The sequence below is a fragment of the Aethalodelphis obliquidens genome, unplaced genomic scaffold (assembly GCF_003676395.1).
Source record: "Aethalodelphis obliquidens isolate GAN/ISIS:26980383/991018 unplaced genomic scaffold, ASM367639v1 scaffold77, whole genome shotgun sequence".
Lineage (NCBI taxonomy): Eukaryota > Metazoa > Chordata > Mammalia > Artiodactyla > Delphinidae > Aethalodelphis > Aethalodelphis obliquidens.
Genome location: NW_020838021.1, coordinates 5,630,013 through 5,653,359, shown reverse-complemented (window position 1 = coordinate 5,653,359; position 23,347 = coordinate 5,630,013). Strand labels below are relative to the sequence as shown.

The window sequence follows — 23,347 nt, the reverse complement described above, 5'->3', positions numbered from 1 at the left end:
GTAAACGGAATTACCTGAGTATGAGGTAATTATTAAGTGAATAAGATCTGTCAGTGGTTTCAAATTACAGCAAGAATGAGAATCACCTGGAGGGCTACCTGGGTTTTTTCCCTCCCAGTTTCTTATTTAATAAACATGGCGTGGGGCCTGAGAATTGGCATTTCTAACAAGTTCCCAGGTGACTCTGTTGCTGCTAAGTCTGGGGAATCACACACTGAGAACCACTGGAATAGATTGAGAAGGAAAAAATAGTAAAAGAGAATAAACAGCTGAATTTTAAGGAGACAGAAGAGTATGAGATGCAAGGAATACGTAGATTAAATCTCAGAAAGAAAGAGTTCATTTTCTAAGCGATGGGAATGACAGCAGGGATAAAGATACAGCAATATATTGAGGAAGAGAAGAAAGGCACTGAGGTGGTAGAGCTCATATCAGGTGGCTTCCATCTTCTCAGTAAAGGAAGAGGCAAGATCATCTGCAGAGAGGGTACGTAGGATTAGGGAAACGTTTGGAATAAGCATCATTCATAGACTTAAAGAAGAATCAACCTCACGGTGATAGATGATGGGTTTAATTTTAGAAATGGTGAGTTTGAGATGGTAGTCAGCCTTCAAGGTAGATTTGGTCAGCAGGCTGTTGGCTTCAATAAATGCATACATTCTGCAGCAGATTTTTGTCTGCTTGTCTTACTCACTGCTACACCCCTAGCACCAAGAACAGTGCTTGGCACAGAATAGGCACTCAGATACACACTGGAATGAACCCGAGAGGCGTTGGCTGAGGTTGATCATTGTACATAAGGTAATATATAGTAGAAACGTGCAAGTATCTCTGGAGTTAGAATATTATCGTGGTCAAGAGAGTGAGTTCTGGAATCTGAAGACCAGGGTTCTAATCCCAGCCTCTCAGTACCTCACTTCCTCCTTCTCTAACATGAGAATGATCATGGACCAACCTCAAGGTTGCCTTGAGAATTAAATATATATAAGGGGCTTAGCACAACACCTCACACAGAGTAAGCACTGAATCGATGTTAGCTGGCTGTTTATTACTGCATTTCCCCTTCAATTAATTAAGGAGTGTTTCTTAACCAGTTTGAGTCACCATGTGTAAATCAAAGTACTAAAACATTAAAAAAAAAAAAAACCCTGTCTCAGATTTCATCATTCTTCCCCTACTGGTAGGGATATTGAGGCATAACTATTTAACAAAGAAAAAACGATCATCAAAATTGGTGTTTTCACTTTATACCTGATATACCATCCAAAGCCTTTCCTTATGAGCATTTCTCTAAGTATGCATTTTAAGGCCTGGCTCCAGACTGAAACCTACCACTGACATAAGGGAACTAGTGTGGAAGACAAAAGAAATAAGTGTAGAAGTTCCAGTGCCTATTTTCATGGGACTAATATAAAAACATCGTCTGCCTTTGCCTGAACTAATTATGCAGTGCACTACTGACACGTTTATTTTATTGATCCAATACATGTGAGTGCTACACTGATATTTATCACTAGAAATGATGGCTTACTATATAAATTAATATGTATTGTAATAACTGCTTTGCCCTTATTGCCCATGCAGAATTCTTTCATGTTTGCATATTTCATATTCAATAGTCAAGAGCTTATTTTTTAGGCATCTACAGTTTCTTTAGTTTAGGATCTTTTGCAGTGATAGATACAAAAATAGGAAATTGAACCCCTGCCTTCAAAGAACTTATGTTTTTAATAGACATACTCTCAAAGAAATAAGTCAAGAATAATGGCAAACACTCAAGTGTTAAACTGAGTACTGTAGTCCTGTGTTGCACCTCATGGTGGGGAGGGAGGCACATATCAAAAGTATAGACTATTATGCTTTTCCCACAAGAATTTCCGGTCAGGTAAGGGAGATATGACATAAGTGAATGAAAATTAAAATAAGAATATAAGAATTAAACAGTGGTATGTCACAGGAGAGTAGCAGTTGAGTTGCAAGGTAGCAAAACAATTTTAGGACAAAAAATTGAATCAGGTGCCCTAAGCCAATATGCCTCAGAGGACGAAGTGTCTTTTCCTTAACTTACCATCAAGTTAGAGTATTTTAGGACCCACTGAATGCTACTACTTGTCTAACCAAAGCATTGACAAATCAGCTGGCTATAGTGACTTAAGACTTTATATTTCTACCAAAGAGGTATATTAAGTGGCAAATGACTAATGGAAATACTGTCTCTAAAAGTCAAAAAATGTTTTTTTCCAGAGGGCTGATATAGCTGTTGCTCCACTCACTATAACGCTGGTCCGTGAAGAAGTCATAGATTTCTCAAAGCCGTTTATGAGCCTGGGCATCTCCATCATGATAAAGAAGCCTCAGAAATCAAAACCAGGAGTGTTCTCGTTTCTGGATCCCTTGGCTTACGAAATCTGGATGTGCATCGTCTTCGCTTACATTGGAGTCAGTGTAGTTCTTTTCCTAGTCAGCAGATTCAGCCCTTACGAATGGCACTTGGAAGACAACAATGAAGAACCTCGTGACCCGCAAAGCCCTCCTGATCCTCCAAATGAATTTGGAATATTTAACAGTCTTTGGTTTTCCTTGGGCGCCTTTATGCAGCAAGGATGTGATATTTCTCCAAGGTTTGTTTCCATGTCATACCCAATGCCTCCTTGCATGTTATGGCCATGATCCATTCATGCACATCTGATATTCACCCATCTCAAGTCCAGATTTCTTTCATTTAACATTCCATCCAGTGACAAATTATCATCAAGCCATTTTTGTTTGCTTGCGTCCATGAAGTGAGTGTGTTATTGGTGTTGCTTTGAATGTCTTTCATGCATTTCTATGGTATCATCAATTTATACACATTATAGCAAACATTTGAACTCAGATAAAGGCAACATTGCCAGCTAATATTGATATTATTCAGATAAAGCTAACACTAAATCTTGATCCGAACAAACAGGCATGGTTTCCTCATTAACTGAGCTAGAACATTCTCTCATTTGTCCAGAGACTGGATCTAGAAAATATTTAAAAGACAGAACTCTTCTTTAAAACCCTCCTACCTTCCCCTTTCTCCTCCATTTTTCATTTTTTCTCTCTGACTGCCTAGAACTATTTCACTGTAGTATCTTGCCCAAGCTTTATCACTAAAACAGTAAAACTTCTAGAAGAAAATATGGGAGGAAGTCTGTGTGACCTTGGATTGGACAAAGAGTTTCCAGAACGCAAAAAGCACAATCCACTGTAAAAATTGATAAACTGGACTTCACCAAAATTCAAAAATTTTGCATTTCAAAAGACATCATTAAGAAAATGAAAAGACAAGCCACAGTGGGAGAAAATATTAGGAAATCATACATGTGATAAAGGACTTGTATCCAGAATATATAAAGATCTCTTGCAACTTAATAAAAAGAAGATAAACAACCCAATTCTAAAAATGGATGAAAGATTTGAATAGATATTTCCCCAAAGAAGGTATACAAATGGTTAATAATCACATGAAAAGATGCTCAACATCATTAGTCATTAGGGAAATGCAAATTAAAATCACAGTGAGACAGCTCTACACATCCTCTAGAATGGCTATAATCAAAAAGACAGATAATACCAAGTGGTGACAAGGATGTGGAATAACTATAGCTCTCATCCATTAGTAGCATGAATGCAAAATGCTACACCCAAATTGGAAAGTGGTTTGGCAGTCTCTTATAATTAGACATACACTTAAAATATGGCACAGCAATTCCACTCTTATTTACCTAAAAGAAAACATATATCCACACAAAGACTTATACACAAATGTTCATAGGAGCTTTATTTACTATAGCCAAAAGTGGAAACAACCCAAATGTCCATCAACAGACGAATGGATAAACAAAATGTGGCATATCCGTACCACATTTGGAATGGGAAACTATTGAGCAACTAAAAAAAGGACAACTGATACATGCTACTAAATTAACTTTGATAACATGATGCTAAATGAAAGAAGCCAGATGCAAAAGGCCACTTACCATATGATTCCATTACTTGAATTCCATTTATTGACTATCCCATATTGTATTATTCCATTTGTCCAGAATAGGCAAATCAATAGAGACAGAAAGCACGTTGTTGGTCTCCGGGGCCTTGGAGGGAGCAGAGAGGGGATCAAGATTAGGGTGAGGCAAGTGAAGCTGAGTAGAGCAAGTACAGGGGTCAGATCCAATCTTTATTTTAAAATTTGCTATTTTGTTAATCATGGATTTTCTTGAATTAATCTTGATTTTTTTTAAAAAATATACTAAAATTCTCTTTATTTTGATTAATGAGATTTTGGCACTCCCTTAAATTTTGTGTGGGGGGCAAATGCCTCACTTGCCTCACCCTAGTCCCATTCCTATCAGGATTAACCACAAAAGGGCACAAGGCAACGTTTCAGAGTATTGGAAATTTTCCAAAACTGGGTTGTGGCAATGGTTGCACAACTCTAACTTTACTAAAATCATTAATTGTACACTTGTGTTGGTGAATTGTATGGTATGCACATTTTACCTCAGTGAAGCTATTGAAGATATTGAATGTGAATATCCTAGATCTTACCCACTTAAAGTGTCGACTCACCTAAACAAAAATGGTGGCAAATGCATAATTATAAAATACTGTAAGCAAATGTAACATCTTTATAATCAGAAAAAAATGAAATAAAAAGTTGTAGCTTTGGTAAAATTGAACATTAATTCACATACTGACCAGAGTCAATTATACAAACATATAGGGATTTTCATTTAGACTAGAAGGACTCAGAAGGTCACCTACCATGCTTTTATAGCATATTTCATTTGAGGTTATCCACTTGGAGCGCAAAACATTTAAAATGGAGTTTTGCAGTATACATCGCTGGTAACTATCTTCAGCAGCTTTTTAGTATAACACGTGTGGGGTAAGCCTCATTTATCTGTCATTCTTTTTTGCCACCCTCAATCTGCTTGGTCAGATTCTCCAAATTATTTCACTCCCTATTCCTTTTGTGCTTGGGATGTGTGTCATTTTGTGATATCATCTGGGAGTTAATTGTGCTAGTTTCTTTCTTTCCTGATTTTTTAAAATGTTCACTTCAAGAGATGAGGGTTTCTGAATGATCCTGTAATTGAATGATTTTAACGTGGCTGGTAATCTGTGTTGAGACAATGCTAAAGACTTATTAAGCCTGGAGATTTTATTGGTTTCTGTAAGTGCATTTTCAAAACTAAATTTGTGATATCCCCACTGGAGTGCTACATGCTGCTGTGCATACTCAAACAGGACTCTTAAAAGGCCATTTGTTTTTAGAAGTATTTATGCATATTACCTCATTAAGTAATAACTTAAAAATGATGGCCTGAAAATGACAAGCTGGAAAGATTCATTTTCATTTTTTGTAGCAGAATTTAAGCTGTGGCTCTTCTGTGGCGCTGAAATATATCAAGTGCTTTTTTCAAGGTAGAGATTTTATTATTCTGCACTAGACACTGTCCTAGAGAGTGATGGCTTTCAAATGTTTTGAGCACAACCCTCGGTCAGAGATAAATTTTCCATCACAACTCAGTACACATATATGTACGTAACAAAATTTCACCAGAAATTACCCTTACAGTGTGCCATGCACTCTGATATTATCTATTCTCTTTTTTTTTTTTCTAAATGCTGGTCACAACTCAACCCAGCAATGGGGCACACAGCCCCACTTCTGTTCAATGGCCATCCTTGGAATGCAAACTCTCCAGAAAGCCCAGAATGTGAGCATGCATTGTACACTCTGACTTTTCTCAAAATTGGAGCAATTCAAGGCATCATAAGAGACCACATTTTAAAGTAGAATTATCAAATATCATAGCAGGAGGAGATGTCAGAGATAAATTAATCCAGTTGCATCCGTTTACTGAGGGCCCAGGAACAATTTTCTCTGAGTTCCCACTGCATCTGGGCACTTTACCTGTATTATCATATGAATTCTAATCCTCAAAACACTACCACAAGGTGGGCATCGTACTTATTTTTTAGGTGAAGGTGATGCTCAGGTGAAGTAATTTGCCCAGTCACACAGCTAATGACAAAGCCAGTATTCATACCCAACTCCAATTCCAGAACCTGTGCTCGTTCCACTTCATACTGCTTTTCTCATATCATAGAGAAAGGAATAGTACCCTGAGAGATAATGTCATGGAACCCGAGGGCACGGAGGCTCTAAGAGCCAGCAGTACAATTATTTCCACTACCACACACAGCCTCCCACTACCGACCTAAAGGTGCACTGTTTGTTCCATTCTTTTCCTCGTGCTCATGCCCAAGAGATGTTTTCCAGTCTCCCAACCTCTGATGAAACAGTACCTTTGCCCTGGCTGTTTAAGAAAATAGGCAGTGAGCATTTAAGAATGCTGCTGAACATGTGTTCACTCAAAGTTAAAGACTGGGAAATCAGCAACAAGACATCATGAGGAAAACTGAGCATGATTCCACTGCCATCAAATAAAGCTATGAACAGTAACCTAGAAGCCTAAAGAGTCTATGTCAATATTAGGTTTGATATTTTCAACTACCCCAATTGTTCAGGGTGACCAATTCAAGTGGAGACTGAGTAATCAATGAATAAGCTGAGGTTATATTCATACACGAACTAATTTGTTGGGGGGAGTCAGGAGAAGAAAGTATGAGGAGATTGCATTCAATCCTCTTCCCCCTGATTGGGGGATGGGGAGATAGCCAGTGGGTGTAGCCAGATGGACGGAGCACAGTGATTAGGTATGCGGGTCCTGGAGTTCATCTCACTAGATTCACAATCCGCTTAGCTGTTGTGTAACGTGGGGCGAGGTACTAAAACTTGCTAAGGCTCAGTTCCTCATCTATAAAATGTAAAGCACAGTGCCTGACACATAGTAAGTTCTCAATACACGTTACCTATTATCATTTTTAAACTAGCTGCTGTTAACCATCCTGGCTTCACAAATACTAATCGTTCATATTGCACTTGCATTTTAGTTCCTAAATACGGTTAAAATTTTAGTCAGTGCCAAATAGCTGCTTTCTGATGAGAAATAACCAACAACATTCCTTCTTGAACCCATAAAGTGCTTTCCTTAAGGATTACACAACTTGCAAACATTTTGATTGTATTATTCCACAATGTCTTGCTGATATTGACAGGTGGCTGGAATTTTTTTTAATCTGAAATTTATTTCGTTTGTAAAACGTTGACAGAACTGCTAAGCAGGCCAGAGTCCAAGTCCTTCCAGACAAATGCTCCCCCTGCTGACTTTCTCTAAAGCTGCAGGGACATCTGAGGGCTAGCCAAGTTGAAGATACAAGGTTCCAGGGAATTGCAGCAGAGAAAATGGAAAGAGCACACTAACTTGAACCCGGTTACTGTGTATAGATTATTCCATGGGCATTATTCTCCTGTTAAGTTTTCCAGATAGCAAACACTTTGGAGAAGCAGGCAGGGGATCTGTCCAGGTTAGCTGACACATAGATCCTCCTTTTTTAAATGGAAAGTATGTGCAGAATAATAAAATATACGAAGGGTAAAAAATGAATGGGATCAAAGACAATAGGAGAGTTTGGGGCTCCGTTTAAAGCAACAATAGCCTTTCCTTTACTGATGTATGACCAGTGTCTTCATCCTACTGCAACTGCAAATTCACTTCAAAGCAGTAGTGGTGTGGTAATAAATTAATTGTAGTAGCAGGATTTTTATTACAACTATTTCATGACTTTTCTGGCTGAAAGCCGTAGTTTTCAGTCTTTGGGAGATGGTTAGTTATTCCCATCAGAGAAGACTATAAGAACCAAAGATTGACTCTGCACATTTTTTTAAAAATCTGTCATAGACACAGCATTGAATGCAGTGTAGAAATGATGCCTACTGTGGAAGAAAGAAGAGGGAGAAAAGGAATGATAGAGTTTGTGCAAAGGAGAGAGGCAGTTTGCAGTTCCGGGTCTGCATCTTGTGAAGCTAGTAAAGTGCCGATTTCAAAATTTACTTACAGGATGAAGGTTCCAGCACACAGCTCACTTTTATTATCATTTCATAGGCCGTAAAATACATTTTATTATTAACTCGGAAACTCTAGTTTCTTATGATCACAGGTAACATGAGCATTGTGCATTATTTTGCAATGTTATGTCTGTTTTTGTCTTGTTGCTAATTTACTTTCATTAACTTCATGTCTCCTCTTACATTTCTTCAAAAGGTATGATATGTTCCTTTAATGCATTTTTTATAAATACTAAATGGCAGCATTTTACGGTCATTTCATTATGCTAACCTCAAGATCTGTCTTGTGCAACAAAACTACTTGAATGTTAAACATTTTGAAGCTGCATTAATGGAAGAAAAGATACTGGGAAATGACAGGTCTTTCTAACTCAACTATAAAGTCTTGTCTTGTTTTAATAGATCCTTTTAAAAATGTGACGGGGCTGACCCATCAGTCACTTTTTATATAGCCTCCATGTGAAATGTGGATATAAAAGGCTCTAGTTTCACTAATGAGAAAAGGGAAATGTGAAAATTCTTATAGAGCTTCTTCCCTGTGAGTTCCACTGCACGTTTTCTCAGTGAAAGGATTTAGGCATCCATGACATACAAGGGAAGAAAGTGGTAGAAATTCCACCAAGACTCTTGTCAAAGCTACCACTGTCTTTTTTTTTCTTTTCTTGATGAACAGAAAATTTTATTTATATTTTTTAAAAATCCATTCCTTTGAAAAACATCAGATCCCCAGAACTTATTCACTTAATAACTAGAAGTTTGTACACTTTGACCAACATCCCCTATTTTGCTCACCTCCCATCCCCTGAAAACCTATATTCTCTTCTGTTTTTCTATAAGTCTGGCTTTTTTAGATTTTACAGAGGTTAAATTCTTACTTGAACTGGCACAAAAGCTACTACTGTCTTGAAGGGAGAATGCTGAATGCAAGCTTGTGCATTCAACGCCGATTCCAAGGAAGCTCCTTTTTCCATCTATGCTGATGCTCGTGGATACTGTTTTACCATTTCTATGTGGATATTCACCAAAATTCTCCATGATCGTAGGTCTATCACAGTATTAACCACATAATTGCCAAAATCAACAGCCATGTAGACAAGAGGCCACAAAAAAAGACCATTTTGCTTTTAGGTTTATTTTCAGTCATGTCAACAGCCAATTTCAGCTGAGTCATACAGACCAACCACATGATCATCTGAGTCAGCCATTAAGGTGGCCAAAAGAGCCAGATTATGATGCGCAGGCTTGATTTTAGATCACACAGACACAGCCACAGTCCATTAGCTGCAATAGAATGGCACAAACGTAATTTCCATAAATTACTGTGTTGTTCTCCACATTTCAAGCAGATAATACATAAACTACCATTAGTATTCACAGCAGCAGAATACACCCTTTTCCATACCAAACCATGATTCTGGAAATACTCCAAAATCAGTTTTCCCCTTGGTCTCAGTAAAACCCCATCATCCCAAATAAGGAGGACATTCACAGTTCCATTCCAAATGAACAACAGATAATAAACAATAATTATCCAAACATGTTTGGTTTTCCTGCAGCTATATTTCTCAATGTTTGTAGGAAAATTGCTCCTTCTATAATTTACACACCATTTTGGGTTTTCTTATACAAAACATGAGTATTTTATACTACAGAAATGTGGGCATGTCTTTCCGATTGCATAAGTCTAGATGATTTATTTCCTATTTCTCCTCTCTGTGCCTCAATTTCTTTATCTGTAGAATGCTCCATTTTCTTATCTGTAAAGGGATGGAGGATTAAAGGAGTTGACACATGTAAACAATTATAACAGAGTCTGGCACATAGGAGGTGCTCCTTAAATGTTAGCTATTATTATCATTTTTATTACCCTATTACTACGAATGCTACTTTGAGCATTCATCTTTTATACAGTAAAATTATTTCCAGAGTCAGATCAACCCAGAATAAAATGTGTATGTTAACAATGAAGAAAGACTGTGAAAGTTTCAAATTCATAATTGAAATATTCTGTACACTTTTAGCATTCAGATGTGACATTCTTTCTGACTCCAGATGTTTTTACATCTTCTGATTAAAAGGGAAATGTTCCCAGGTGAAATCCTGAGAGAGTATAACTATCAGTTAGAAAATCTGTTGCAAAGCAGATTTGCACATCCCGAACGCTAAAAGTGATTATGTTCAGAAATAAATAAATAAGGGTTATGTGAAGCATCCAGGGACCGATAGGAATTACAGGCTTTAAGAAACCAAACAGCTTTGTTACAGTTAATCAATAAAGAATACTCTTTATCTAAACACCTGCCAAAATTATTTGATCAGGGTGTAAAATCTAAAACAACTGAATTTTCCAGAGGCTAAAAAAAAGGTTATCTTGGGACACAGGAATTTAAATTTGCTTCAAAGTGGTAAAATGCGAGTATAGACAGAGAAGAGCTTGACTTGCCAGCTTTCAGCCCAGAGCTGCCCTCTTCCCACAGAGCCTGGAGATGTGCCAGGCTCCTACGCCTATTCTTGACTCTATGACAGAGTGGGTTCTATTCCTGTGAGCTTTTCTGGGCATGAGAGAACACAGCCTAACCAGGATGGAGCTCCACCACAGAGCAGAACTATCCTCGGGATAATGTGTCAATGTTTTATAAAACCTAGTGACCAGATTTCATTTCTGCAAACAGAGCCAGCCTTCAGCAGCATTGTGACGGAGACGAAGTTTCCTCACTACAAGCCCTTACCCATTGGGCATTCAGTGCCCTCACACTGCCCCCTAACTGCCCACAGACCCTCTCCCTGAGTAGCATTCATGACGTAGGACCATGACTCCCAATCTTGGCTGCCCCGGAGTATAACTGATTCACTTTGTTGTAAAGCAGAAACTAACACACCATTGTAAAGCAATTATACGCCAATAAAGATGTAAAAAAAAAAAAAAAGTGCTGCTGCCTAGGCCCAACCCTCAGAGATTCTGATTTAATTGGCCTGGGGTGGAGCCTAGGCATTTTTTTGGTCATTGTGGTTTGTTTTGTGTTGTCTTGAACTCCCCCAATGATATCGATGTGCAGGCAGAGTTGAGAATCACTGATGTAGAAGAAGAACAATATTTCTCAGTTTGGGCCGCAGACCACTGCAATCACCAGTGATGCCTGAGAAGTCCAGATTTTTGAGCACTCATATTCTGAATCAGCATTTTAACAAACACCCCAAGTAATGCCCACGCACAGTTCCATTTAAGAACAAAATTTTCCCTGATTAAAACCTACCCATCTTCTTCTGTCCCATTCTCCACTAATTGCATAGACTAATCCAGGATATGATAATAGATGCTGTTGAAGTAAAATGTTACATTTTGACCAAGCCTCCTGAAGAAAGCTCAGAGGATAATTCCAATAGTGAGAATTTCTAGGGCGGGCCAGTGAGGATGGTTTTGTTTGTTTTGATTATTTTGGTGGGGGAGGGTACAGACAAACCTTTTAGTGCTTCTCAAATCCTATTAATCAGGTAGTTTCCTACTTCACTTGAGGCCTGTCCTATGTGCTACATCTCAATTTGTAAAAGGGAAGAGTTTCAATCTCTGGATCTAAACTCCTGAGCCCCACTAGCCATTTATATGAAGACAATAATAAATATTATCTTATGGCCCCTTGCCTTATGGGTAATCAGCTCCACAGAATGGCAATGTCTATATTAAATTTGTTAAACTCATAGTGCATAGTGCTTGTTTACTAGCTAGCACCTAATCATTTCTCTTCAAATATGCAAAGGTTTTCGACTCTGTGTTTCTCCCATGACATCACCTTACATCAGTGTTTTTCAACCTTGACTGCACATTGTAATCGCTGGAGAGATTTTAAAAATACATATGTCTGGGTCCCACCTCTCAGGTTCTGATTTCTTTGGTCTTGGCTGGGTCTGAGCATGAGAAGTTTTTTTAAAGATCCCAGGTGATTCTAAGGTACAGGCAAGGCTGGGAACCACTTGCCTTAAAGGAAATAGAGCAGTCTTCCACAGGTGTGCCCAGAAAAGCTCACAGGAGGAGAATCAGGTAAGTACGATTATTACACCTAAGCAGGAACTGGCAAAAAGAAGGTATTTTTTCCCGTGATTAAATAAATAATCCTACTTTGAAACCCATGTAGGCCTGAAGAGCATTATGCATGTACCATCATCACACGCCATCATGACATGTGGTGACACTGTCAACATGTCACTTTTGTTTGATGTGTTAATTCCCTGACATCATTTACTTCCCTCTTTCATCAGCTACACTGAAACCATTCCTCTTTCCAAAAGTAAAGATAAGGATTTCTTAAACTGAAATCCGGCCCCTCTGGGTCTGGATTGGTCTTTGTTTTGTAGATCACTCTCCGGGCGCATTGTTGGAGGGGTTTGGTGGTTCTTCACCCTGATCATAATTTCTTCCTATACGGCCAATCTCGCTGCTTTCCTGACTGTGGAGAGGATGGTTTCTCCCATAGAGAGTGCTGAAGACTTAGCTAAGCAGACTGAAATTGCATATGGGACCCTGGACTCCGGCTCAACAAAAGAATTTTTCAGAGTAAGTGCTTTACAGTTAATTGGGCCTGCTGGATTTTATTTTATCATCTGCTCACAAAGGCAGATTCACAGTGTTTTAAGGGAGGATCGGGAAATGGTGGGAATGTTATCAAAGCAGAGCATCTTAAATACAGAGCTACTTGGTTGGTGACCTAATTCATTGTCCTTTAGAACTAAGACTCCTGCGTGACATCACAGGGGGCATGTCAAGAGCACTGAGTTTGAACTCACAGGTTTGAATCCCAACCCTACCACAAAGTGATCGTTTGTCCTTGGGCAAGTCATTTAACTTCTGTCGGCCTTGGTCCCCTTACTTGAATAATGAGGGGATTGAACTAAATAATATCTATTCTCCTTTTTAGCTTTTACAAAAGCAGTGATTTTACGTCTCAGCAGTTCACAGAAGTTAGGTAATTGACTCTAAGAATCTGAGGAGTGATGAACTATAAAATTACATATTCTATTTTAGACATTGGTTTTCTATTGAAATGTATTACAGTTGTTTCAAGTATTCATGTACATGCTGATAATTCAATTTTCTGGGAAGCTGGTAATTGTTTTTCTTTTTTCTTTTTTTTTTTTTTTGCGGTACGCGGGCCTCTCACTGTTGTGGCCTCTCCCATTGCGGAGCACAGGCTCCGGACACGCAGGCTCAGCGGCCATGGCTCACGGGCCCAGCCGCTCCGCAGCATGTGGGATCCTCCCAGACCGGGGCACGAACCCATGTCCCCTGCATTGGCAGGTGGACTCTCAACCACTGTGCCACCAGGGAAGCCCTGTTTTAATTTCTTGAGTAGATTTATTTCCCCCTCACTACCCGCACATAGGCCAAATCTTGGTGGGGAAACAGCAAGTTGTTCACTAGCAAAAGTTAGTTAAGTGTAAGCACTGTCAAGGAGAAAGAAGAAAGAAGATCGAAGGAGAATATTATAGAAGGATAATATGATGAACAAAACCACTTTTACGTAAAATACCAATATCTTTGTTCTGTAGCAACTGGTCTATAAGAAAGGCTACCAATGGAGTGTTTAAGAACTCACATGATTTTTCAGTTATCCCAACCAGGAAAATATGGTGGTTTCAGTGAGAAAATGGACCCATTCTATCCATACCACTGCCTGCTACTGTAACCCATGTAACTGGTTGTAGCAGTGATCCAGAAGCCACTTGTGTAGTAGGTAGAGAAGAAAAGTTTAGTCATTCTCTCCAACCAATAATCAAATTATCGGATGGCAGGTATAATTACCGACTTTTCCTCAAAGATCCACAGTAAACAAATGTTGGTTCTAAACCAGCTTGCTTTAAGAAATCAGTAAGAAATATATTTCTATATGTATCATCATGGGATTTGTCCAGTTGTTTCATGGGAAAGCAGGAGGAGTGTGTTTCTTGAAATTATAGCAATTAACTAAAAACTGTTTTCATTCCCTGAAGGAGAAAGGGTTAATTCTGAGACCCTTTCCAGAAATCTCATTGGCTCAGGATATCCCTATCTCACCTCTACCACTATTTATCGAGCAGTTCATAATCTCCAACCAGGGACAGGGGCCTAGTACTAGAAGCATCAAAATGATATGAAGATCCTCTGGAACTAACCTGGCCTTGACCCTCACTACGTTGGCAGTTCCAGAAGCTTATCTGGGAATAATCCCCTGCCCTCATGAAATCACTCACACATTTCAGGGCAGAAAGCCAGGGATTTCCATCCGCTGAGTATTCAGCACATAATCAGCTCCACGGAAATCTGGTTTAGTATCAACCTTCAGCAGAGCTTACGTTCACCAACCCAATAGGCACCAAGTTGCTAGAAGGACCACTTAAGCTATCAAGACACCAGACTTGGACCCTCCAATTAGGGATACTTGTTCCACCGGAAAGCATATTTCCTTCAGCGATGATTAGAAATTAGGAAGGTGTGCTTTAAATGGTAATGGATAGGTGGCATCAATTCCCATTAAGTTTTCAAAGGCCATTCATCCATATTGCAGGCAAAGGAGGCTCTCTGGGAAGATTTACTAACCCAAAGGCTTGAAATTGTGACCAAGTAGTCAATGTTCCCATGCCCAGACCACATCCCCCACATATATTGTATCTTTCTCAAAAACTAGGAAAGCATCTATTAATCCATTCAATGATGGTTTCATTAAAGAGCATCTTATTACCAGAGCCAATTTGAATCAACATTCAATTCTGAGCAAAGCTATTGCCACATTCTAACTGGTTTGCGGTTTCCAATGCTCAGCAATTCCTAGTGACCTTTACAGCCAATGAGTAATTCGTATGGAAATGGAACTGTTCTGAAAATCTGATTCGAAAAGGAGCCAGATATTTCTAGGTATAAAGAAGTGCAAATCATTTTCTAATTCCCGCACGCCACTTTTCTTTTTCCTCAATTGGTTGCTAGCGACAGCAGTAAGGACTCTGGAGAAGTTCTTTAGGACAGCACAAAAAAGTTGATGATCTAAGAGTGGAACTGAGCAGTATAGGACAGGCAGCTCCTAGCCTGCTTGTACTGAAAAATGTTCTGTAAACCCAACAAAGGGAATGCTTGGTATTCATATAATAGAGGGCCCCAACCAGTTGGTCTCCAAGCCATCTGTTCTCTCAAAATCCTCTACTTTACCCCTCCTTGAACCCCATAAATCAGAGAAGGCAGCCAGCAAGAACACATCGTCTCCTACTCAGGGATGTAACTGCCACAGCATGTCACTTTCCTCTCAGTCCTCCAAGATCTCAAGGCTATTTTAAGAGCAGTAACTCCTCCACATGCCAAAAAAAAAAAAAAAAAAAAAATCGAGGACCCCTGATGGCATGCCTTCTGAACTTTAGAGGATAAAACAGGATCACATGCAACATTTACAAACATAACATGAGCTCATTTCTTCCGGTTCTCACTCCATATTAAAACCACAGGGACCAAGTTAGTAACACCATAAAACAGCCCTGGGGCCAGCCCTCTAGAGAAAATTAAATAAAAGAAAATTCCTTTCTAATTGCCCTGCAGACGTTTTAACTTGTCCTGGGTAAGGCTGCCATTAAAATGATGACATCTTTAAATGATTCTTTTCTCTCATTTTCTGAACTATCCTTGGCTGCTATCTCACAATCACATAAAGTCACTGGCACAGAGGGACCTGTTCCATCAGGAAAGGCAGGGAGGGACCAAACAAAATGCATGCAGCTGGAAGAGACATCTGAAATATTACAACCCTCTTGACTTGAAAACTGATTTCCTTAGACAGCAGCTCCAAAACTAAATGTCCCAACCAGAGGTGGAGGCACCCATGCTAAAAAACAAGTCAACAGCTTCATTGTCATTGCCCAGAGAAATGCCACTATGATTTGGAAAGCTACACCGAAACAATCATTCTCCACTAGGTTTTGAAATTTTAACCTGATGCAGGTTCAGGTTAAAAAGTAGATCTGGGAGAAAAAGCAATTCCAAAATTCTCTCTGCCTTCAAACCCCTAGAAATATTAGAAGACCACTATGATGCTTGACTCTTTTTTTTTTTAATGTTTTTATTGGAGTATAATTGCTTTACAATGGTGTGTTAGTTTCTGCTTTATAACGAAGTGAATTCTTTTCCAGATACTTGGCCATATCCCCACTGAAGATAGTTCAGGGTATAAAAGGATGTTGCTTTTTAAACTGAAGTGTTAATGCTAATTTAAACCCCTTTAAGAAAATAAATATAAATGGAATGGAATGGGGAGAGATGTGCCTTGCCCCAGCACCCCAGGTAGGACAGAAAAACCGAACTTTATCTGGAGACCACCAAGGGAACTGCCCTGTCTTCTGAGTTGCAGACATTCTAAGCCGTAAGAAGCACAGTTGAATTACTCATGAAGAATGTTTTATCTCAACACTGTTACTGTTGTCATCGCTCACTTTAACTTTTAAATTTTTTTGAAATGCAGGCAGCATAAAGAAGAGCCCTGTATTTCAAAAAAAATTATTTTGGGGGGGAAGTAGTCCCCAAGAGTATGTAGATTCTCCTTATACATCCTGAATCTCTCTCTCTCTCTCTCTCACACACACACACACACACACACTCACACACACACACACACACACACACACACACTCACACACATTTTCAATCAGAGTCCACATTTCAACATTTATTGGTTATTTATTATAGGGCTTTTGAACTTTATGGGGAAAGAAGAACAATCTCTCCACAAATTCCCCTATGCTAGGTATGGTGACATTTGGACATGATTAAGAAAACTAACCATTAATCTTTAAGCTTTACCACAACAGACCTCCCTTAACCCTACCCATCTCCTCACCGTAGGAAACACATCAAAATGTAAAAATTCTTTTGTTAAAAATTTTCTCGGCAAGTACCATGAAGAATTTGAGAGCTTGACACTGTACCCGGACAACTGCAACCACATTTAATTAGTTTGAAGACATACAGGATGTGACCGAATGCTTGCGGACACAGCCAACTACACACTAGGGAACACATAACAGCAGCAACAGGAGATGAGTTGATACCAAGGAATGGCAGGTCAGAGACATTTATTGTATGTATTACTTAACAATTTTTAAAAAGAAATTGTTTTTTAATTATTTACATAGCCCTTTTGATGCCGCCTTATCCCCCCCAAAACTCTTATTTTCCTATGTCATATAATACATAACACAGCAAGGCTCATAGACCTCCAGGTTAAGACTGGAGGTGGAGCAGCAGGTACGATGTGAGGATGCTGAGGCCTGGCCACATGGTACATTCAGACAGCTGTCAGCCTTTCCCGTCCCTCAGCTGTCAGGGGTCTGTGGTTTCCTGGGTCTTCCTTGCAGGCAAGTCTCAAGCTGGGTGGAAAGGACACTCACCAAGGGAGTAGAGGTCGACCTGACAACTGTGCACACAACACTGTCTGTCTCCGAGAGAATGGAGGAAATGTGGCAACAAAGACAGGCTAATAACAACGCCCTAGATTCTATTACTTATTCATCACTCTTTCAGTAACTCTGTTTAGGTGCCTACTATATGCCAAACTCCAGGCTAAGCACTGCAGAGCCATCTCCATAAACGAAATTAAATTTCTGCCTTTTGCCAAATCACATGAAAATACTTAGATAGGTTTTTTCGCCATAGTTGGAGGTTATCTGGGGGAACAGATTGACTTAAAATATAGGCATCTCAGAGAACTAGACGATCATCCCTCCGGGGTAGCTGATGGTGTTTATTTCTATGGAGTGACTTCCCAGCATGTGCCAGTCTCTGGGTATGCTTCTCGGTGAACAAGAGTAGGGTTAATGATCCTCTGTAACCCCAGGAGGAAGGTCAGCTAAGTGATGAATAAAACAGAAATGGCCTCTACCCCCTAGGAGCTCACAATCTAATGGGCTAGATTTTCAACACATATTCACATACATTACCATACTCTATTCACACAACAATCCTGCCACGCAACCAGAACAGGTATTATTACACCTCCTTCAGAGAGGAAACACCTGAGGCAAGATGACCTTGTGACTTGCCGAAAGTCGAAAGTCGCTCAGCTCAGAGGGGACAAGCTAGAATTCTGAGTCCAGATTGGGTCCTCTTCCCATTGCATCTCAGTGCCTTTCTGGTGTGAGTGTTCACAGAAACATGGGGTCCTATGCACGAATCAAGCCTCTAGGACAGCGCATGTTAAGACATCTGTATCATCTCCTGGTTGATCTTTGTTTTTATTCCCCTTGATGGATCAGTTAGAAAAGGAAACCTATACACATTGTTAAATGACATTTTTCCAGGCCCTGACAATCTCAAAAGGACCCAAGATAAGAAGGCAAAGAAAAGGAAGGCGTCCATAAAACTAGAGTGAATGCCACTAATGCAGCAATCCACACCCACTGATGCCTTTCTTGTTTTTCTTTGGGTAAGGGTCATTTGGTCTCAGTTTCCTCATCTATCAAGGGAAATATTCCCTGCTCTACCTTCCTTATGGGTTTAGTTAGAATATCAGAAAAATCTCTTTAACGCTATGAAGGGTTCTACAAATCCCAGGAGACTTTTAAGAAAAGGGCCCAGCAATAGAGCAATTGAAGCATGGAGACTGTCCAAATAAGGCTCTGTGGAGACATGAGGGAGGGGTATTTCTCAAAAATAAAAGAAAATAATCTCTGCTTGCTCAATGGAAGAGAGGTGGGGTTTTTTTCTGGCTTTGGGAGGAGAGAGAAAGCTCATTTATATCCTTCCCCCCTCCTCCTGATCCCATTCCTACCCCTATTATAAAATATGACTACTAGGGCTTCCCTGGTGGCGCAGTGGTTGAGAGTCCGCCTGCCGATGCAGGGGACACGGGTTCGTGCCCCGGTCCGGGAAGATCCCACATGCCGTGGAGCGGCTGGGCCCGTGAGCCATGGCCGCTGAGCCTGCACGTCCGGAGCCTGTGCTCTGCCACGGGAGAGGCCACAACAGTGAGAGGCCCGCGTACCGCAAAAAAAAAAATATATATATATATATATATATATATATATGACTACTGACTTCATCTCTTAGTCCATCTTTAGCCATTCCTTTGTGGTCTGCAGATTCGACAACTTCACCATGCACAATTTAAAGCTGCCCTTAAAGACCACCTAGAAACTTCAGGTGCTTTCAAGGTGGCATGCAGACCATCTGCCCAAAGTAACCAACCATATGGATTTCATTAGCCTGTCTCCGTTAGTCTTCCCAGGTAACCTACTTGCTTATGAGAGCATTTCACAGCTCAGAAAGCCTGAGGGGGTTAAGTCTTTGTTATCTTTGAGGCTGCCAACTTTCTCAGACCACACCAGGATAATTAACTTCACACAGAACTCCCAGATTTTTCTGACAACTCTGAAACTCTCTTCCCTAGAGGAACTCATCTCAGGACCTCACTCTCTTTTCTTGTCTGACAAAGTCAAATCACCTAATAGCCTTGCAATTAGAGGACAGGGACTCATCTGTTCAATTAGACTTTCCTTGAGTTCACCTGGCAAGCCTGAGCAGGTTGATTATTTACAATTCCCTTTCATCACCATCAGAAGCCTAAATTGTTGACCATAAGGACCAACTAAAATTTCAATTTACTGAAACTCAACTCACAACAGCATTCGATTCACTAGAATGCTTGCTTGCACTCTGCTTTTGAAAGGAGAAGGAAACTCACAAAAACAAAACCTTGATGTGAATTTTTTTTTCAAAAAGGCAGTAGCAAATGCCTGTGGTCAGGTTCATTCCAGTCTTCAACATCTTCTACATTGTTAACCAGTGAATAAAGAAATATTCAGTGTCTACAATACCAAGTTAGGCAGCTGGGATACAGTAGGGGAAACATGACCGAATCCCTACCTTCAAGGAGCTCACATTCTGTTGGAAGGAAACAGTAAGCATGTAAACAAATAGATGCATAAAATAATTTCAGGCACCAATAAGTGCTCTATGTATTATGATAGAGAATGACTTAGGACTGTTTTAACTGGGAGCTTGGGAAGGAGGGGTTCAGGTAAAGTCTCTTTAAGGAGCTAATATTTAATTAAAGACCTGAACAAGAGTTAGCCATGTGAAAATATGGTGGAAGAGTATTCTAAACAGAACGAATAAGAAGTGCAAAGGTCCTGGGGCAGGAACAATCCTGGCATGTTTAAGGGACAGGAAGACAACCTGGGTGACTAAAGATTGGAATTACATGCTAGAGTTATAGTGATGGAGATTGCATAAAGTGGTCAGGTTTAGGATATATTTTGGAGAGAGAGTCACAGAATTTGCTGATGAATTAGATAACATTTGTGAGCAAAGTGGAAGGGCTCAGATTTTTGGCCTTCCTTTTCAGTGGTCACTAATGAAATCTGTAAGTCCTACATTCGTTAAATGATTCAAGGATACTTGTAGTAACTGTAAACTGCAAACTATAGTAACAAAGTAAACTGTAATAACAAGGGCTGAAAAGGTACACTTACACTAGGGCTGGTTAGGGAATTTTGCCAAGTAAGAAAATAAGAAGTCTTAAGGTTAATCATCAAAAAATTTTAGAAGTCCAGAAGCCCCTAATGATTCATGCCTTCACTGTGTCTTATTGCCGTCTTCTTAGAAGACGGTTTATGGAAGAGGTAGATTTTCACAGATGACTCACTCCATTTTGCAAAACCATAACTTTCTTTATATTCCTGTTACTGGTACCTCATTTTTGCCACATGGCAGAAAAGATACACCCAGATAAATTCAGGCAAGTTTAGTGATTTCCTAGTCATTTCAGGATTTTTCACTCCCTCTTCCCTGGGATAATATCCAAGTTGCAGGGACTTTACAGGATAAGAGGTAGCCATGTGAAAATGTATCATGGCATCAGGGGCAGCCACCTAACCCCAGATCATCAGTATCATTTCCAGGCATCCATTGGGCTGTACCACCCAGTTCGGATGTCAAGTAGTCTTTCCCCTCCACACTGACATTTGCTGCATCATCCCCTCATCCAGGCCACAAGACCTCTGCAGACCAACTAACCCTGCACTTATTTCAGCTCGTGATCTCTCTCTCTCTCTCTCTCTCTCTCCCTCTCCCTCTCTCTCTCTCTCTCTCTCTCTCTCTCTCTCTCTCTCTCTCTCTCTCTCCCCCTCCCTCCCTCCCTCCCTCCCCCCCCACCGCTTGCACTGTTATAGGGCTATTGGAATAGTCTCCTTCTCTCCTTCCACCAGTCTAGGACAGCGCCTTCCTCCTAGAGATCTCATAGATCTCATGTAACCATTGCTATTCTACGATGCCAGCACCAAGCTAAGCTAGACATGGGCTGTTCTCTTCAATTTATCATCCCTATGCTACACCCTGGGAAGTAAGGCTTCATTACTTCTGCCCTGGGAGTCCCATCCTCCCTCCCCCTTTTGGAGAGCTGGGGTGGGGGTGGGAGATGGGGGGCAGGGCACAGAGACCTTTCTCAGAGCCGTATAGCCCAGTCTGACTTCTCTTGTACTCCTCTCTGCCTCAGCTCTTATCTGGCCTCCTAGGGTAGTTAGTCTGGCTCTTTATCCATCTGCTTTCCAATTTATTGAGTATGGCAGAAACTTCGTATTTCCCTCTAAAGGGAATTAGAATTTGGAAACTCAAAAACCTTTCTTTTTTATCAGAAAGCTTGGTTCTTACTAATTTAAAACTTGGCTTTCAAGGTAGCGTTGTCTCTTCTATGACTTTTTAAAACAGTTTAATTAAGATTCAATTCACCCATTTAAAATGTACTGTTCAATGAATTTTGGTATATTACATTATTAATGTTTAAAAATTATAATAAAATATATATAACATAAAATTTGCCACTTTAACCATTTTTAAGTATGCAGTTCAGTGGCACTGATTACAGTTACAATGTTGTGCAACCATCCCCACTGTCTATTTCCAAAACGTTTTCATCACCTCAAACAGAAACTCTGTAACCTTTAGTCAATAACTTCCCATTCCCCTACAACTTCCCATTCCCCCACTCCCTCGGCCCCTAGTAACCACTATTCTACTTTCCATTTCTATGAATCTGTATGGAATCACACAATATTTGTCTTTTTGTGTCTGGCTTATTTCACTTAGCACAATTGTCTTCAGGGTTCGTCCATGTTATAGCATGTGTCAGAACTTCATTCCTTTTTATCGCTGAATTTATCTATCTATACCACATTTTGATTATCCATTCATCTTTTTTTTAATATCTTTATTGGAGTATAATTGCTTTACTATGTTATGTTAGTTTCTGCTGTATAACAAAGTGAATCAGCTATACGTATACATATATCCCCATATCTCCTCCCTCTTGCGTCTCCCTCCCACCCTCCCTATCCCACCCCTCTAGGTGGTCACAAAGCACCCAGCTGATCTCCCTGTGCTATGCGGCTGCTCATCCGTTCGTCTTTTAATGGACACTTGGGTTGTTTACACCTTTTGGCTATTGTAAATAATGCTGCAATGAACACTGATGTACAAACATCTGTTCAAATTCCTGCTTTTAATTCCTCTTGGTATATACCTAGGAATGGAATTGCTGGATCATATGCCAGCTCTATTATTTTCTGCTGTAAATTTTTGAAAGTCTGTTTTGAAAGAAAAGGTGAGGGCATTTTCTGTTCCATTGATATTTTCTTCCTAATCTTCTCTTAGGCCATTGATGCCCCCATCCCAATAGAAAGAAGATCACTGGGTACCTGGTACTGGGGACAGAACTTTAGTTAATATCACAAAGCTTTATCTTGATACATGACTGAAGTTGAGAGAGAGGTATGCTATGTATGTATGTGTTGAAAAAGACCTAAATTCCTGTCTATACTGCACACCACACATATGTACAGAGGGCCCTGGATATTTTAGCTAGTGATTTCAGCTTGTAGCAAAATCTTAGAGGAGCATGCTTCCTCTTTCTGTGCTTGGGCTACAATTCTGATGCCCCAGCAAGACTGCACTAGAATGCAGGTGATGGATGGTAGAATGAAACCCATCACCCTCCTGTTCTATATGGTTTAGAATGTTACCTGTCTGAAGGGAGGGATTTGGATAGAGATGATCTATGGCATTTCTTTCCAGTTCTGATTGTAGGTATTTGTATGTTATCCCCAAAACTGATCTCCTATCTGTACACTCTCTGGTGCCCTAAATGAAGAACTTCCTGAAAGTAATTAGCTGCTATGCTTAGAGGAACCTGCATTCCGGAACTGATTCTTACTTCCTACTTTTATCAAAATTCTTATGTGATCACAGCCTGATTTATTTCACTCTCAGTTTAATTGCCATGAGTCTGTGGTCTGGATTACAGACTGCTTCTGGTACCATATAGTAACACTGATTTTCCCAACTCA

The 23,347-nt window shown here is 39.9% G+C and overlaps 1 protein-coding gene across 1 annotated transcript in view; it reads left to right on the top strand.

Moving 5' to 3' along the window:
* GRIA3 (glutamate ionotropic receptor AMPA type subunit 3) overlaps positions 1-23,347 on the top strand; it is a 291,583-nt gene that overhangs the window by 219,396 nt on the left and 48,840 nt on the right. Inside the window, exons 11-12 of the mRNA XM_027092323.1 lie at positions 2,245-2,621; positions 12,356-12,554. Of these exons, the coding sequence (XP_026948124.1) occupies positions 2,245-2,621; positions 12,356-12,554 (576 nt within the window). The remainder of the gene's footprint in view (positions 1-2,244; positions 2,622-12,355; positions 12,555-23,347) is intronic.